The sequence below is a fragment of the Cervus canadensis genome, chromosome 2, assembly GCF_019320065.1.
Source record: "Cervus canadensis isolate Bull #8, Minnesota chromosome 2, ASM1932006v1, whole genome shotgun sequence".
NCBI lineage: Eukaryota > Metazoa > Chordata > Mammalia > Artiodactyla > Cervidae > Cervus > Cervus canadensis.
In genome coordinates this window covers 18,561,515-18,577,738 of record NC_057387.1, presented here as the reverse complement: position 1 = coordinate 18,577,738, position 16,224 = coordinate 18,561,515, and the positions used below count along the sequence as shown (strand labels likewise).

General features: G+C 37.4%; 1 protein-coding gene across 3 annotated transcripts in view; it reads left to right on the top strand.

Moving 5' to 3' along the window:
* Positions 1-15,442, top strand: part of ARNT (aryl hydrocarbon receptor nuclear translocator) — a 68,848-nt gene extending 53,406 nt beyond the window's left edge. For 2 of the 3 annotated variants that reach the window (XM_043457628.1, XM_043457637.1), the window contains 12 exons: positions 1,201-1,277; positions 1,895-2,029; positions 4,303-4,377; positions 6,827-6,978; positions 9,529-9,639; positions 9,802-9,874; positions 10,050-10,173; positions 10,352-10,454; positions 10,837-10,984; positions 11,898-12,060; positions 12,491-12,657; positions 13,402-15,442. In XM_043457628.1, coding sequence (XP_043313563.1) covers positions 1,201-1,277; positions 1,895-2,029; positions 4,303-4,377; positions 6,827-6,978; positions 9,529-9,639; positions 9,802-9,874; positions 10,050-10,173; positions 10,352-10,454; positions 10,837-10,984; positions 11,898-12,060; positions 12,491-12,657; positions 13,402-13,491 — 1,418 coding nt within the window. In that variant the 3' untranslated portion in view covers positions 13,492-15,442. Of the gene's footprint in view, positions 1-1,200; positions 1,278-1,894; positions 2,030-4,302; positions 4,378-6,826; positions 6,979-9,528; positions 9,640-9,801; positions 9,875-10,049; positions 10,174-10,351; positions 10,455-10,836; positions 10,985-11,897; positions 12,061-12,490; positions 12,658-13,401 lie in introns of those variants that run through there. The other variant, XR_006267351.1, reaches the window with a different exon arrangement.
* Positions 15,443-16,224: the final 782 nt, after the last annotated feature.

Sequence of the window (16,224 nt, the reverse complement as noted above, 5' to 3'; positions counted from 1 at the left end):
AAAAGGGAATGTGAGAAAAGTGGTTGGGGTACAAGGATCAGCTGGCTTTGTAACCTGGCTTTTCAGAATTTCCAAATCTTAACAACTTTATTACCTCCCTGCTGGATAGGTATGACTGGGAATTGGGGGTTCTAGAGGGATAGCACCTAAGAGAGGCAAGGTAGTGTATTTTGGTAAGAGGTTAAACTTTGAATTTGGAAAAACCTAGATTTGTTTCTGATGTTATTCACTAGTGATGTATCTTAGTAAATTACTTGACTTAAAAAACCCTCAATTTTCTCATCTATAATCTGGAGATAATATAACCCGTAGAAAGTTATTATGAGGATTAGGTTTAATGTAAGAAAAGAACTTAGCCTAGTGCCTGGCATATGGTAAGTAAGTAAGTAAGTGAAGTCGCTCAGTCGTGTCCGACTCTTTGCAACCCCATGGACTGTAGCCTACCATGCTCCTCTGTCCATGGGATTTTCCAGGCAAGAGTACTGGAGTGGGTTGCCATTCTGGCATATGGTAGGCACCCCCAAAATGGTAGTTAAATGTAATTAAGATAAATTAATTTTAAGTTGTAATGATGTTTGAACTTTTTAGATTATATACTGTATAAACGATACATTTGCAATATATATGGTCTTTTATATGTCTGTGTAGCTTTCAAAGAAATACTGTTTTTCTTGGTAAAAAGAAGATAAATATGCAAAGAGTAGTGGGAAAATGCACCCATCTTCCCTTTCCACATAAAACACTGAAGCCCTGGCTTCTCTCTTTTCCAAAGAAGATAACTATTGGTGTTTGGTTTAATTTCGTTTTTGATTGTTTGCTTAATTTGAAAGTTACAGGTTAGGCAAGCCATCTATTCTCTTAACTATGATATGGTCACAGAGTGCCAAATAAAATGTCTTCATATGTATTTGGTTTGGCCATGTTAATCTTGTAGAATACTTTGTGTAGGACCTGTGCTCTGTAATTTTTTATAGTTAATGTGAGTATAATGTATGAATTAACATATATAAAAATACTTAAAACAGTACCTCATATAAATGATCTTTCAGTTATTTACCTTTATTCTTATCTTTTAGCACTCTTTGTTGTTTTATACCTAGTCTCATCATATCTGTGTGTTTTAAATCTTTACGCATCTAATTTTTGAAGGCAGTTGTATTTGAGACACATGTTAAGCCTTATAACTTCCCCTTCTTGAAGGTGTCTCACTTCCAGATGATGACCCAGAAGCTGGCCAGGGGAGCAAGTTTTGCCTAGTGGCCATTGGCAGACTGCAGGCAAGTATGAATTTTCTGCATCAGTTAATATATCACCCCCTTTCAGTGGGAGAGAATCTTCAGGATGTGTTCATGTTATTTTTTTCTTTTACTCTTTGAATACAAATGAAGCATTCTGAAAGTCTCCAAATATTTGGAGGAATATGGCATTCACACTTAACATTGCTTCTGTCCGAATTAGCAGAAACTGAAGACAGTGAAAGATCTTTTGGAGAGAGAAGTCTTTTTCTCTTTCATACTTTTAGCTTTGCAGTGCTAAATTTTCTGTTTCCAGCTAATTTCTTTTGCTCCTATACAATATAAGAGAGTTCTTTTCATTTTTCATTTCATAACTGACAGTAGGAAAGTGGAATTATTTTGATTCTCCTTACAAAAACAGATGTTTCTTGATTACTTGGGAGAATATTCCAGTTTGAATAATGAATACAACTTAGCTAAATGAAAGTAGGTGGGTTTGGGGTTGAATGAATTTTTATCTTTCTTCACAAAGTTAGTGAAGAGTACATGTGTGGGAGTGGAGCTAGGCCTCATGAAATTCCTAAAATTGGGAATCTGATGGGAAGTACATCTGTAAAGAATGGTGTCATTTTATCTCATTTTTATCTCTTTACTTTCAGGTAACTAGTTCTCCCAATTGTACAGACATGAGTAATGTTTGTCAACCAACAGAGTTCATCTCTCGACACAATATTGAGGGAATCTTCACTTTTGTGGATCATCGCTGTGTGGCTACTGTTGGCTACCAGCCACAGGTGAGGAGCTGGAGTTGTTACACCACTGATATTTAGGCCTCTGTTTTCCCTTGGATGTGCTGAGATGATTCATTCATGTAACTCCAGAGGTAGTCAAAACGTAGCAGCCCCAGCTCAGAAAAAGAGATGATCCTATTCTATTAATGCTAAGTATAATCTCAATTTCCTACCAAGGTTAGCATCTGAGCTAGAAAAATACGACCTGTGAAGCTAGGTGGGAGCTGCAGGTATGAATATGTATTTCTTTGTTAGTGGTGATATTAGTACAGATAATGATGTGCTTTAACTAGCCATAATGATATGGCCACCTTTAGATAATTCATATAATCAATCTAAGTGCATAGTAACCCGTTAAATATGCAACTTTAGCACTAGTTATTTTGATTTATTTAGATATCTCATTCTGCAGACCAGATATAACTATATCTGAATTGAGAAATAGGTCGTTACATAAACTTCAAAATTCTAGCCACCAGGAGGGACTTCTGGCTGTGGTTGTGTAAAGAAGCTGGTGAAAAAGAGATCTTGAAAAAGAAGAACAAAGTCATTTACACTTCCTAATGCAGCGCCTGTTGTAAAACTGTTGTTACCAAGACAGTGTGGTGTTGGTGTAGGGATAGTTATTAGATCAGTAGATCAGAATGGAATCTATTCTCACATTTATGGTCAACTGATCAGCTAATTTTCAACAAAGATATCAAGATAATTCAAGGGGAAAATAAGCTTTTCCAATAGATGGGGATGGGACAATTAGATATTCATGTGCAAAACAGAATGAAACAAAAAGAACTTAGACTCTTACCTAATAGCATACACAGAAAGCAACTCCAAGATGTAAAGGTGTAAGAACCAAAGTTATAAAACTTCTGGAAGAAAATAGGAGAAAATCTTTGTGATGTTGGATTAGGCAAAGGTTTTTTTTTTTTTTTTTTTTTTCTGCACTGTGCAGCCTGCTGGATCTTAGTGCTCCCCACCAAGGATTGAACCTGGGCCATGGCAGTGAAAACACCAAGTCCTACCCACCAGACTGCCAGGGAATTCCCTAAACAAAGATTTTTTTTATGACACTGAAAACGTGGTTCACAAAATAAATTTGATAAGTTGGGTTTCATAAAAGTTAAAATTTGCCCTCCTAAAAGGACATCATTAAGAAAATGAAAAGACTAGCCACAAATTGGGAGAAAATATTTATAAATCATATATCTGAAAAAAGATTTGTATCCAAAATATATGAAGAACTCTTACAACTCATTAAGATAACCAGCCAGTAAAAAAAAGAGCACAAGATTTGAATAGGCATTTCATCAAAGAGGAAATATGAATAGCACATAAAAAGTTGCTCGTCATTAGGAAAATACACATTAAAACCACAATGAGATACCATTGTGTCCCATTAGAATGGGTATAATAAAAAAATATTGGCAAGACCATGGAGAAACAGAACCTTCATACATTGTTGGTAGGTAAATAAAATGGTAAACTACTTTGGAAACACTTTTTGGCAGTTTCTTAAAAAGTTAAAGACACACCCTCCAAATTAGCAGGTCCACTCCTAAGTATTTACCCAAGAGAAAGAAAGCATATGTTCACAGAAAGACTTATAACAGATGTTCATGACTATTATTCATGATAGCCAAAAAGTGAAAGCAGCCTAAATGTCCTTTAACTAATGAATGGATACACACTGTGATTTATCCATGTTAGAATACTTATAAGCAGTGAAAAGGATGTACTACTGATATTTGGAACCACACAGATGAACTTCATTAAAATATTAGGTTAAATGAAAGAAGCCAGACCCAAAAGACTGCCTGTTCTATGATTCCATTTGTGCAGAGAAGCAAAACTAAAGAAGCAGAAAGCCGATCAGTGGATGGCACAGGGATTGACCTCCCACTGGCACAAAGGAAATTTGAGGGGCAGTGGACATATTCTAAAACTGAATTGGGGATAATGGTTGTATAACTATATAAATTTATTATAGATCATTGAATTAAAATTATAAAATTCACTTGGGATGCGTGAGCCTATCTAAATTAAACCTCAAATCTGTAAAAAATGCAGTTAAAATAAATGTACAATGTCCTAAAAAAGAAAATTGCTCTAGAGGTCAGTTATTCAGCAGATTCCATTTATTTTTGTGTTTTTTTTCCCCTCTAATCTATAATCCTAGGATAAAAGCAAGAGAAATTAAATCCAGTTCCTCTCCTAATGGGCCAGGGAAGTTAGGTGATCATAAAAGTGTTGATCTTACTTTTCTTTTCCTCTTTTAGGAACTCTTAGGAAAGAATATTGTAGAATTCTGTCATCCTGAAGACCAGCAGCTTCTAAGAGACAGCTTCCAACAGGTAGCTTTTTTTCCTGGTTTGAATTAGAGTAATATTTTTGTCTAATATCTATTATTACATTCATCCAACAAATACTTATTGAGTACTGATTAATTGAGCACTATGGCAGGCCTTGCAGTTTTACACTCTTTATTACTTAACTTGTATTTTTAGGAAACAGAAAGGACCAGTACTTGGAAATTATGGATAATGTAATGTTCAAGGTGTTTTTGTTTGGCTTTGGCTACTCAGTGTCCTATATCAAAGCAGCCATCTTTAAAGTATTTAAAGTATTCTGCACTTAACTGAACAGTGGGTAGTAGTTGAAAAATTCATTTCACAGTTCTTCTGTAGATAAGTAAGAGTTAATTCTTAATTGTAAGCTAACTCTTAATTGTACTTTTTAGGCCCTAGATTCTGAAAACATCTGGTGAATTCTAATTTCAGGACAGACTTGGCTTTAGATGGTACTCTTCCTTTATATTAGATGGGTTAATTTCCCTCTTTAAGCCTCAGTAGTGCTTTTACTGGTTTTCCCTGGTAGCTCAGCAGGTGAAGAATCCACCTGCAATGCAGGAGACCCCAGTTTAATTCCTGGGTCAGGAAAATCCCCTGGAGAAGGGATAAACTACCCACTCCAGTATTCTTGGTCTTCCTTTGTGGTTCAGTCATTAAAGAATGCACCTGCAGTGCGGGAGACCTGGGTTTGATCCCTGGAAGAGGGCATGGCAATCCACTCTAGTATTCTTGCCTGGAGAATTCCCATAGAGGTGCCTGGTGGGCTGCAATCCATGAGGTCTCAAAGAGTCGAACATGGCTAAGCACAGCACAGCATAGTATTTTTACTGATACAGTAGGCATATAAGATAAAGCATTTAAAACACATAGCCCAACTTCTCGAGGAAATCAGACAATGGCAGTAAAAAGTCTGTCTCCTGATTTTTCAGCATCACTTGTTTTATCCATGCAGAAGGATCACATTGCATTATATGTTCAGTCTTAGAAAAGCTATTCTGACTTCTGTTGAAACTGTTCAAAGCTGAGGACATGGACTTCTGGCAGTGTGAGAAGATATTGTACAGTATATTTTAAATCCATGAAATTCATAATTCTGACACTTTTGGCCACAGAGTACCTACCATTTTATCACTTGTAGAAAAATGTTTATTCCAAAGCAATAGGTGATTCAGACACACTGTGATCTCAAGGTTTTTATTCTGATATCAGTTGCTGCTGTGATACTAGAGTACTAAGCAAAGGTACTTTTTACTGTGCAGACTAGTTGCTGCTTACTAATTGCTGATTGCTAGATTTTGATATTTCTTAAAAGTCTAGATGGATTTATATTTCTTTTTGCTTCTCAGTACATAAATTTAGTTACTATTTCTAATGAAGCTTGTTTTCCTTGTTTTCTTCCCATTTTGGTTCTTGCTGTACTTTGTTTCACATTTGATTTTTTAAAGTTTTATTTATATATTTAAAATGTACCATTTTATTATTGTTAAGTGAAATATATCCCATTTTCTGTTATAATTATTTCTGAGTCAAACTGTAATATCAGCAGTTACTGCCACTCTTCTGTCAACTTAAACACAAATGTTATCACTTAACTTTTGGTTAAAAAGCAATTTATAGTGTAGGTATTTTGGAGTACTGAACTTATACTCTGTTGGTGTAGATACGTACAGCAATAATCAGGTTTCAAATCCAGTACTTGGTTTGTATACAAATGTAGTATTCATTGTGTATGTATTATTCAGTGAGCACATGTAAGTGTTAAAGATTACTTAACAATTGTTCATATTACATTTTTTAGATGTTAAGTAAACTTGTTCTTAAAAAAAAGAAAAAACACATAGCCTAGTGCTTGGCATACAGTAAATACAAAACAAATGTTAGCTTCTAATATTTTTATTATAAAGGAAGGGGATTCAAAAGATTATTTTCTATTCTATGAGATCAGAAATGAAAATAATAAAAAATTACTTTCTTTTAAAAAGCAAAATAAAACTAAAGCCATTTTAGTTTTATTTATAGAAACCTTCATGGGTGCTGTGAAAACAGAAATTCTCAGGCATAGTGGTAAAAACTAGGATTGAGGGGCAGCATGTAGTCTATGTTCAAGGTCATTAAACTTTTAAATTTTTAGTAAATTTGCTAGATCAGTGTGTCTTTAAGGGACTTTCCAAAGGAAGTGGGGAAACATAGTCTTTTCTCTCCTGGAAATAATTGTTATTCCTGTTTGACATTGGTGAAAGTGGTCAGATAGCTTGGGACTCTAAGAAGAAACATGATATATATGCCTCCTTATTATTTAGTCGTTTAATAATATTTCACTCCCCACGTTGTTTTGTTAGTAACATTGCAAGATATTGTTATTTCAAGGACAGTGACACAAGAATCCTAGGATTGTACATGTCTAAAGAAAATTTTTTTCGAGTTTGAACTGATAGCATGAAAACTTTTTCAGGTGGTGAAGTTAAAAGGCCAGGTGCTGTCTGTCATGTTCCGGTTTCGGTCTAAGAACCGAGAATGGCTCTGGATGAGAACCAGCTCTTTTACTTTCCAGAACCCTTACTCAGATGAAATTGAGTACATCATCTGTACCAACACCAATGTGAAGTATGTATCTTAAAGAACTTTTCCAGTGTTGGAATTTCTCATGGGCCAAGTCTGCTTGGCTACCACCTCTTCTACTTTTCTAGTAGTAAATATCATTAGTTCTGCATCTGCCAACTTCTTAGAATTTGGGGTAGTTCATCTAGATAGAATAAAAAAATTTTAAATTTTTTGTTGGACTATAGTTGATTTACACTAGTAGACTAAAATTTTAGCAAACAATAACTTAGAGACTAGATTCTGACATGTGAAGAGTTTGGTCAGTTGACCTTTGAACATGAGTTTGAACTGCAGTGGTCCACTTATACACAGAATTTTTTCAATAGTAAATAATACAGTACTACATGAACCCCATAGGGAGGGCTGACTATATAAGTTACACTCAGATTTTTGACTACTTGGAGAGTCAGTGTCCCTAACCCCCGAATTTTTCAAACGTCAACTGTATTTCAATTTTGTTTCAGTCTTGTCTAGAAATAATCTTGTTTTATACATCAGTTTATTGCTCTAGTCTGGCAGAATTTTTTTTTTTTCCCCTAGAATGGGTGTCTGCAAACTTTGGTAAGAGACCAGATAGTAAATATTTCAGCATTGTGGAACATACAGTCTCTATTGCAGCTTCTCAATTCTGCCCTTGTAGTACAAAAACAGTCCTAGACAAATGAAATGAATAAAGATGGCTGTGTTCCAGTAAACTGTTATTTACAGAAACGGGCAGTGGACTGGATTTGGCCTGTGGACCATAGTTTGCTTTAGAGCATAGCTATATTGACTCATTTATTAGTTTCTGTTTCTCTATTCTTTGTTTTCTGTTTGAACTTTTTCTCAGCTTTGTAAGAGTTTTATTAAAATAGATTTCATATACCATACAGTTTACTCATTTAAAGGGTATAATTTTTTTAGTATGTCACAGGGCTGTGCAGGTATTTCCACACAGAAAATAGCTATTACCCTCAAAGAAATCCTGTACTAATTAACAGTATCTTCCCCAAGCCCTGTGTAACTTAATCTGTTCTGTGTGTCTCTAAATTTGCCTGGTCTAGACATTTCTTTTAAATGGAAACACATTTTTGTTTATCTGTTCACCGGATATTGAGTTGTTTACATTTTTTTGGATACTAAGAATCCTGCTGTTAACATTTGTGTACAACTTTTTGTATGGATATGTTATTCTCTTGGGTAAATACCTAGGTAGCTCAGCTGGTAAAGAATCTGCCTGCAATGCAGGAAACCCCGGTTTGGTTCCTGGGTTGAGAAGATCCTCTGGAGAAGGAATATTCTACCCACTCCAGTATTCTTGGGCTTCCCTGGTGGTTCAGATGGTAAAGAATCCACCTGCAATGCGGGAGACCTGGGTTTAATCCTTGGGCTGGGAAGATCCCCTGGAGGGAGGGCATGGCAACTCACTCCAGTATTCTTGCCTGGAGAATCCCCATGCACAAAGGAACCTTGTGGACTATAACCCACGGGATCGCAAAGAGTTGAACATGATTGAGTGACTAAACACAGCCCAGAATTGCTGGGTCCCATGGTAACTCTTTGCTTAATCTTTTGAGAAACTCCCAAACCGTTTTCCAAAGCTGCTGTGCCAGTTTGCATTCTCAGCAGCAGTGTATGAGGAGTTCAGCCTCCCCACATTCTTGCTGTCTTTTTTTATTGTACCCATCCTAGTGGGTGTCAGTTGTCAAGGTGGTACTTTTCCATTTAATCTTTCTATGTAGAATTGGCCTTGAACCCACTTCTGAAGATCTGATTAGAAATAATTATCAAGTGTGAATAATACCTGGTGACAACATTGAGTCTCTGTATCCTCTAATTCAACTTTTAGGGCTCATGAAGTTTAATTTTTTGTTAATTAATTTAGTATAACAGTGGATTCAGTTTGAAATTTTTACTAACTTAGGACCCAAGTCTTTATAGTTGTTTTGTTTTTTTGCATCTTTATATTTCTGAACAACAGCTGTTTTGTGTTTCTCTTTTGCTTAAATTTTGAAATGTTTAAGTCTTTTTAAGAAGTTGTTTCTGGAAATAATGGCTTTTCCCATTTTTGCATACTACAGTTTTTCCTACTGTAGTTTTAATTAATTCTTAATATTTTATTTTGTAATTAATATTCTTTGTAGAAAATTTGGAAAGTATTGAAAATAGTAAAGAGAAGGAAAAAAATTCTCACCATCAAGAAACAGTCTTTGTTAATGTTTCAGTGTGTACTTTCACTAGTTTTTTCAGTTATGCTTTTTTTTAAACACAATATATGGATATGCAACATATACATACACACATCCACAACTGCTGCGTATTGAAGGCCTGGAAGGAGTTAGAGCCCAAACAGGATGAACTCTTGGCTGTAGGACATAAGTTTCTATTTGTATCATGTTGTTTATAGTACAAATTATTTGCTGAATCTGAGGTTACAGGTATCACAGGGATTGAGCTTTAAAGTGGAATTTATCAGTGATTACCCCATGTACCGGTGAATCTGTAGTATCTTTTGTACAAACAGAGTCAGATACTTTTTTTTGTCTTTGTTGTCTCTACTCTTCATTTTCCCAGGAACTCTAGCCAAGAACCACGGCCTTCACTGTCCAACACGATCCAGAGGCCACAGCTAGGTCCCACAGCTAATTTGTCCCTGGAGATGGGTTCAGGGCAGCTGGCACCAAGGTGAGAAATGGTGGAACAATTATTTATTGAGCAGTGACTAGCCTGGCGAGTGGCAGTCTACAGTCACACTTTTTTGTTTCTTTTAAGCCCTTTCCCCAGATCCTTTTTAAAATAACTTTTTTTTTTTTCCTATTTTTCTTTTTACTTGCCTTTAACATGTAGGCAGCAACAGCAGCAAACAGAATTGGATGTGGTACCAGGAAGAGATGGACTAACCAGCTACAATCATTCCCAGGTTAGTAAGTCACCTTTAAAGGATGGTGGAACATTTCTTTAAGAAGTGTCCCCTAGAGCCAGTTAAAGTGTATGTGTATCTATATGAATTTTCGGATTATTGAATTGTCATGTTAAAACTTCATGGTTATTTTTTTATTTTTCTTCATGGTTATTTTTATCATTACATTCCACAGGTTTCTGTTCAGCCTGTGACAACCACAGGGCCAGAACACAGCAAGCCCCTTGAGAAGTCAGAGAGTCTGTTTGCCCAAGATAGAGATCCAAGATTTTCAGAAATCTACTCCAACATCAGTACGGGTATGTTTTTTCCTTATTCTCATTTTGATCACTTATTGATGGGCCTGCAGCTGCCCAGTCAGTAGTCTCCCAGTATATTTCCACTTAACCCTAATACCTCATGAATAAATAGGAACTTGCTGAACTAATATACTACAGCCCCTTGACTGGCCCTCCCCCAACTCCTTTTGGTCCACAGATCAGAGTAAAGGCATCTCCTCCAGCACTGTCCCTGCCACCCAACAGCTATTCTCCCAGGGCAACACATTCCCTCCTACCCCCCGGCCGGCAGAGAATTTCAGGTGAGCCCCATATGTGTGTGCTGCTTTACAGGGCAACTGAGGGATTCAGTTACTGAATCCAGGTTTTATTCTTCCCTAGCTTTTTCTGGTTATTTCAGACAAAGCAGTGGAACTTGTTGGCCTAAGATGAGACAAGCTTGCTTTTCTTCCTCCTTTTTCTTTGCACCTATCCTGCTGCCGTGTTCTAGGTTCCATCTCTGTGTGTCCTGATCAGTGTGTGACTGTCAGTCTTTTTTGTCTTTTCCAGATTCTGTTATCAGGTTTTCCTTAACCCCCAGGGAGTTGAGGGAATCTAGAGGTAGCACTAGATTGTCCTGTGATTCCTAGATTCTGTGATAAATGCACCTTTTTCATCCTTACCTCACTATTTGTTCACTCCTAGAAATAGTGGTCTGGCCCCTCCTGTAACCATTGTCCAGCCATCAACTTCCGCAGGGCAGATGTTGGCCCAGATTTCCCGCCACTCCAATCCTACCCAGGGAGCAGCCCCAGCTTGGACCCCTAGCACCCGCCCAGGCTTCTCTGCCCAGGTAAACCTTCTCATCTGTCTGTCCCTTGTATTTGTTGTTTGGTTGGTTGGTTAGGCTTTTTCCATATGTAAAATTATTATTGTCTATCTTAAACGTCTTCTCTTGACTGCCCTGCCATCCTCTGTCTTCCAATTTTTATCTTATTGGGAGCAGAAATTGTGTTGAAAAATCCTCATATAATATATATATGTATATATATATTAAGGCTAAAGCTAATATCCTTTTATATGTTGCTATGTACTTATATTTGCATAAGTAATATTTTAAATAAAGCCAAAATCAGAAATAAACTCTAGAATTATTATATGTGGTATAACCTTACTGTATAAAAAAATACATAGGAAAATGAAAACTGGAAGAAATTATCCAAAAATGTTAACCATGTGTCTTTGGTGGTAGGATTATGGATGTTTATTTCCTTTTTATTTTCCTTCATTTTGAAGATATCCCATGGTGCATATGCATACTCTTATAGTAAGGAAAATGTTTAGTTACAAAAAAAAACAAAAAAAAAGATATCATTAGGAACAAACAAATGTGGTACAGATTGAATAATAAAATGATGCAAAGTGTGTTTTTCTCTTTATGTAAGTGCTATGCTATTATTAATGCCTCTAGTTTTTGTATAGTTTTACAGTTTATAAAATGCTTTAATTCATGCCATTTTCATTTACTTCTCAATTCTAAATGTGTATACTTTTACTAATTGCATAGTTCTTTGCTTTTTAACTTTATCACAAGTGCCTAAAAATAGTGTCAAAGGAAACTGGGAATTAACTGGAAGAAATGTGCAATGGGAAATAAGTAATGAGGTTGGCTCCGAAGAATCCGATGATTGACAGGGTTAACTCTCATAGCAGTGGTCTGTGCAATAATGTTAATGTTCTGTTTGCTCTCTACCCCTTTCTTTTAGCAAGTGGCTACCCAGGCTACAGCTAAGACTCGTTCTTCCCAATTTGGTGTAGGCAGCTTTCAGACTCCATCTTCTTTCAGCCCCATGTCCCTTCCTGGTGCTTCCACTGCGTCACCTGGTGCAGCTGCCTATCCTAGTCTCACCAATCGTGGATCCAACTTTGGTGAGTTCACACCAGAGTCAGGGTAACAGGAAAATCACATCACAAAGGAGAAAGGATTTAGTGGTTAAAATAGTTTGCTTTTGTCCTGGCTGTACTGACCGAATTATAGGGAAATGCATGGTGACAGTCCTTTTGGAATTGAAAACCTACCCGTGTGAAACCTACCCTACACGTGCTTTATTAGCATGTGTAACAAACATGTAAAGTATTATAAATTTAATAATATGCACATTTACTATGAATGAGCAAAGGATTCTTTAGAAAGGACTCTACCTAGAGAAGAAAAATAAATTTTGGACTAGGGTTTGAAATAGAAAGGACAGAAGGTATCTCAGTAAAATTAATGTCTTGCATGTGGTTATGTGCTAGTTTTTCCTCTCTAGTAGAGTTAGCAGATTGAAGTTTTTATTTTTCCTTGCTATATTTCTAGCTCCTGAGACTGGACAAACTGCAGGGCAATTCCAGACACGGACAGCAGAGGGTGTGGGTGTCTGGCCACAGTGGCAGGGCCAGCAGTCGCATCATCGTTCAAGTTCTAATGAGCAACATGTTCAGCAACCATCAGCACAGCAACCTGGCCAGCCCGAGGTCTTCCAGGTGAGAGGGTCTAAAGACTTCAGAAAATCAGAAACTGGGAGAGAAAGAGTCAGGGAGGAGAGACAGAGAAGAAAGCATGCATGGATTGAGGTTAGTAAGTGGGAGAAGAGAAGAGTCGGGACACATAAAAATAGATGTCGTTAATTGAAAAGATTGTGAACTTAGTGTGCTGCACCAGACAGTCATTAGTGATGTGAAGCACCATGCAAAGACATGAAAGAAAGTAATTTTGATCCATCACAGAGAACGATATGCCCATTTGATGATAGTAGTTTAGGTATAAAAATACTGAATACAGCTATAAGGGTCTATTTACATAAATCCTGAGGGGACTGCAGTAGTTAGTAATCTCAGGCGGGATAAAGTAGGAGCTTAGTTTAAAACACAGATTGGAAGAAGGCAAAACAAGGTTTCGGTGGAAAACAAATAGGATAAGAGATACTCCATAAATATCCAGAGGGGATTTTATGAAATATGACAAGGAGATTTTTCTCCCATTGAGAATATTGAGGACTAGAAAAGAGGGAGAATGTGGAACTGTATGGGGAAGGCAGAGAAAGAAGTAGGAAAATAGATTGTCATCTAAAGAAGTTAGAGTTGCTGGGAGTAAAGAAGGCTAAGAGAACTCAGCCCAGCAAAAACTCTGGGGCCAGGGATGATAGTTCACGGGGATGTTGGGAAGGAGCTCAATAAATGTGAAGGATCAAGGTGTGTGACCCAAGCTTATTCTTTTTCTCTTATTAGGAGATGCTGTCCATGCTGGGAGACCAGAGCAACAGTTACAACAATGAAGAATTTCCTGACCTAACTATGTTTCCCTCCTTTTCAGAATAGAACTATTGGGGTGAGGATAAAGGATGGGGGAGAAAAAAAAAATCACCATTTGTTTTTAAAAAAGCAAATCTTTCTGTAAACAGAATAAAAGTTCCTCTCCCTTCCCTTCCCTCACCCCTGATGTATAACCCCTTTCCCTTCTGACCTTTCCCTTGTCTTCCTGCATCTCTGAGATAACATTTATAGAAGAAATGGAGTGACTCCTCAACGCTTTGGGGACCCTTTGAAGAATTGAGGCTGGGTTAGGTTAAGAATGTCTTTCCTTATGTCTCCTTACCAGAAATTTATGCAGAAATGATTTGTGCTGGGTCAAGGGGCAGGTTAGAAAACACTCACTATTTCCTTTGGATACTATGGCTTATTTTTGGAAAGAAATTCTGAATAAGGTGAGAGAGGAGAAACGTCCTCAATGTTTGACGACCATGAAACATGGTAGGTGTACATGGGGTTTTCAGAAGTGAGTATAGGCGCTTTCTGCTGCCTGTGAGCAATTCCTCTGGAATGAAATATGAGTAAGGAAATGAGAAAGAGAGAGAATGTGTGTGCGTGCACATGCATGTGCACGTGTGTGTGTATGTGAGTGTGCACATTTGTTTCTGTGTTTGTTTCTTTCTCCCTATTAGGGAGTTATGCAAAATTTGTCCCAGATTTTATCTTTGTCTTTCTCTGTGTTTTTCAAAGAGTCCTAAAGAGTTAAATCTTTCAATTAGTTTCCACTTAGTATTGCAGCCAAAGAGTATTTAAGTAAATGTCTTTGCTGCGCTTATTATATCTGTGCCCAGCCACTATGCAACTGTAAGCAAGTATATGAAGTCTTCTATTGATACGGTTGGTCTCTCATTGAACATATATAGTGATAAAGCTGGGTCATTCCTGCTTTTGGTGCTCTCACCTTGAATGGAACATCTGCATTGCAGAAGTAGGCTGGCAAGGTAAACATGTTCAGAACCCCCTACTTGTCCATAAGGATGATGCTGCATTTTTCTGTCAGAATCACATATGATGTGTGTTCTCTAGAGGTTATGTCTGCATGGAAACTCAACTTCTTGGATTAGCAGTCCCAGTGAAAATCCTCACTGCTGGAATTTAAACCAAATATCAAGCCTTCTTGCAAAGTAACCTCTCTTTCATCCCATACTCAAAAGTATCCAGTCTGCAAGAACTAAAATTTAGGTCTCTTCTGGACCTATAGTTCTTTCCTCTTTGCTCCCTCTCCAATCTTGAGACTGGATTTTGCTTTATAGTACAAGTGTAATAAATCCATGTGATAGATGGGACCTGGACTCCCATCCCGACAGGGTCTCTTAATAATGAACTATAGCCATATAAATGCAGATACAGGTTAGTACTCTCACTCTTTACCTTCCTCAGGTAACCTTCATGTGTATCAGCCTTTGTTGTTGCTGTTGTTCTCTTGTTTGGCTCAGGCCAGTATCTTAAGTGCAAGACTGAATTGACAAGGAGAAGACATCCTAACTGTAGCCATAGGGGACTGAGGCGCTTGGGTGGCCTTGGAGCGGGCTGAGAGAATGTCGTGAGATTTCCCTCCCTTTGTCTCCAGTCTGGTGCCAGGTAGTAAAGTGGAAAAGGAGACAGTTTATTTTTTTATTCTATGTGCACACATGCAATATACATATATATATTTATAGCACACTTTAAGAAACCAAAAAGTTGAGTTTCCAATGAAATCCTTGTTTTTTTAATAATCAACTGTTTTTAAATGTGATCAGGACTATAATATTGTACAGTTATTATTGGGCTTTGGGAGAAGGGGAGGGGTGGAGAAGATGCTCTGGGGGGTTTTGTCTCTGCTTTTCCTTCAGGGTTTTATTTTTGATTTTTTTTTTCTTGGCCATTTCTGTACTGCTGGCATCTGTGCTGAGCCTTACAGTGGCAAAAATAATGACATGTAGCAAAGATTTTAAAACAAAATATTTTTTCCTTTTGTAAACTTCCTTGTGTTGTGTGATCTTAATTGCGGCCTTATTATTCCATCCCAGCTCAAAAACAACAAACACCCACAACCAGTTGAATCCATAACTTGTGCTTCAAAGACACAAACATGAAGCACGGTGTGTCTATAATTTCAGGAGTCAGAAATCATAGGGCTCTGATCAGTCAGCATTTCTTAGTTGTCCTCCTGATCCTGACTCACTTGGAGTAAAATCATAAGGGATGTCTGACCATGGGATCGGGAATAGGGGATTGCCCAAGTCCTTGGGAGAAGGGGATAAATTGGGACTTGAGACCAGTAGGGCACTTCTGGATTTAAAGGAATCAGGGATAGGGAAATTTAAACTATTTAGGTCTAGACGTCATTTCCCTCTAGGATAATGTGTTTCATTAAGAAAGTAAACCCATAAGCATAAACCTATTTTCTTGAGGGTCTATGTATGTAACCCAGCTAGAAACTGAAGCTGGATCTGGATCTCATGTATTATTCTTTTTGTTCCAAGACCCTCTTTTCCTCTCCCCCCCCCCCCATCTGTTTATGGAAGAAAATGTTTGGGGATGTGGTTTAGGGACTGAACTAGATTCTCATGATCTGTCACATGCCTGGATATTGAGGGAAGCATTTGGAGAAGCTCATATGACTGGCCCTAGATTGGGGATTTTAATTATTGAGACAGATAATGTTCATCAGGCTTTGGCAGTGAAGAAGTCACAAGTGAATTTGTCAGTGCTTATGGCATTGATTCAAGCACTGTCATAACCAGGAGTACTGTTTCTGGT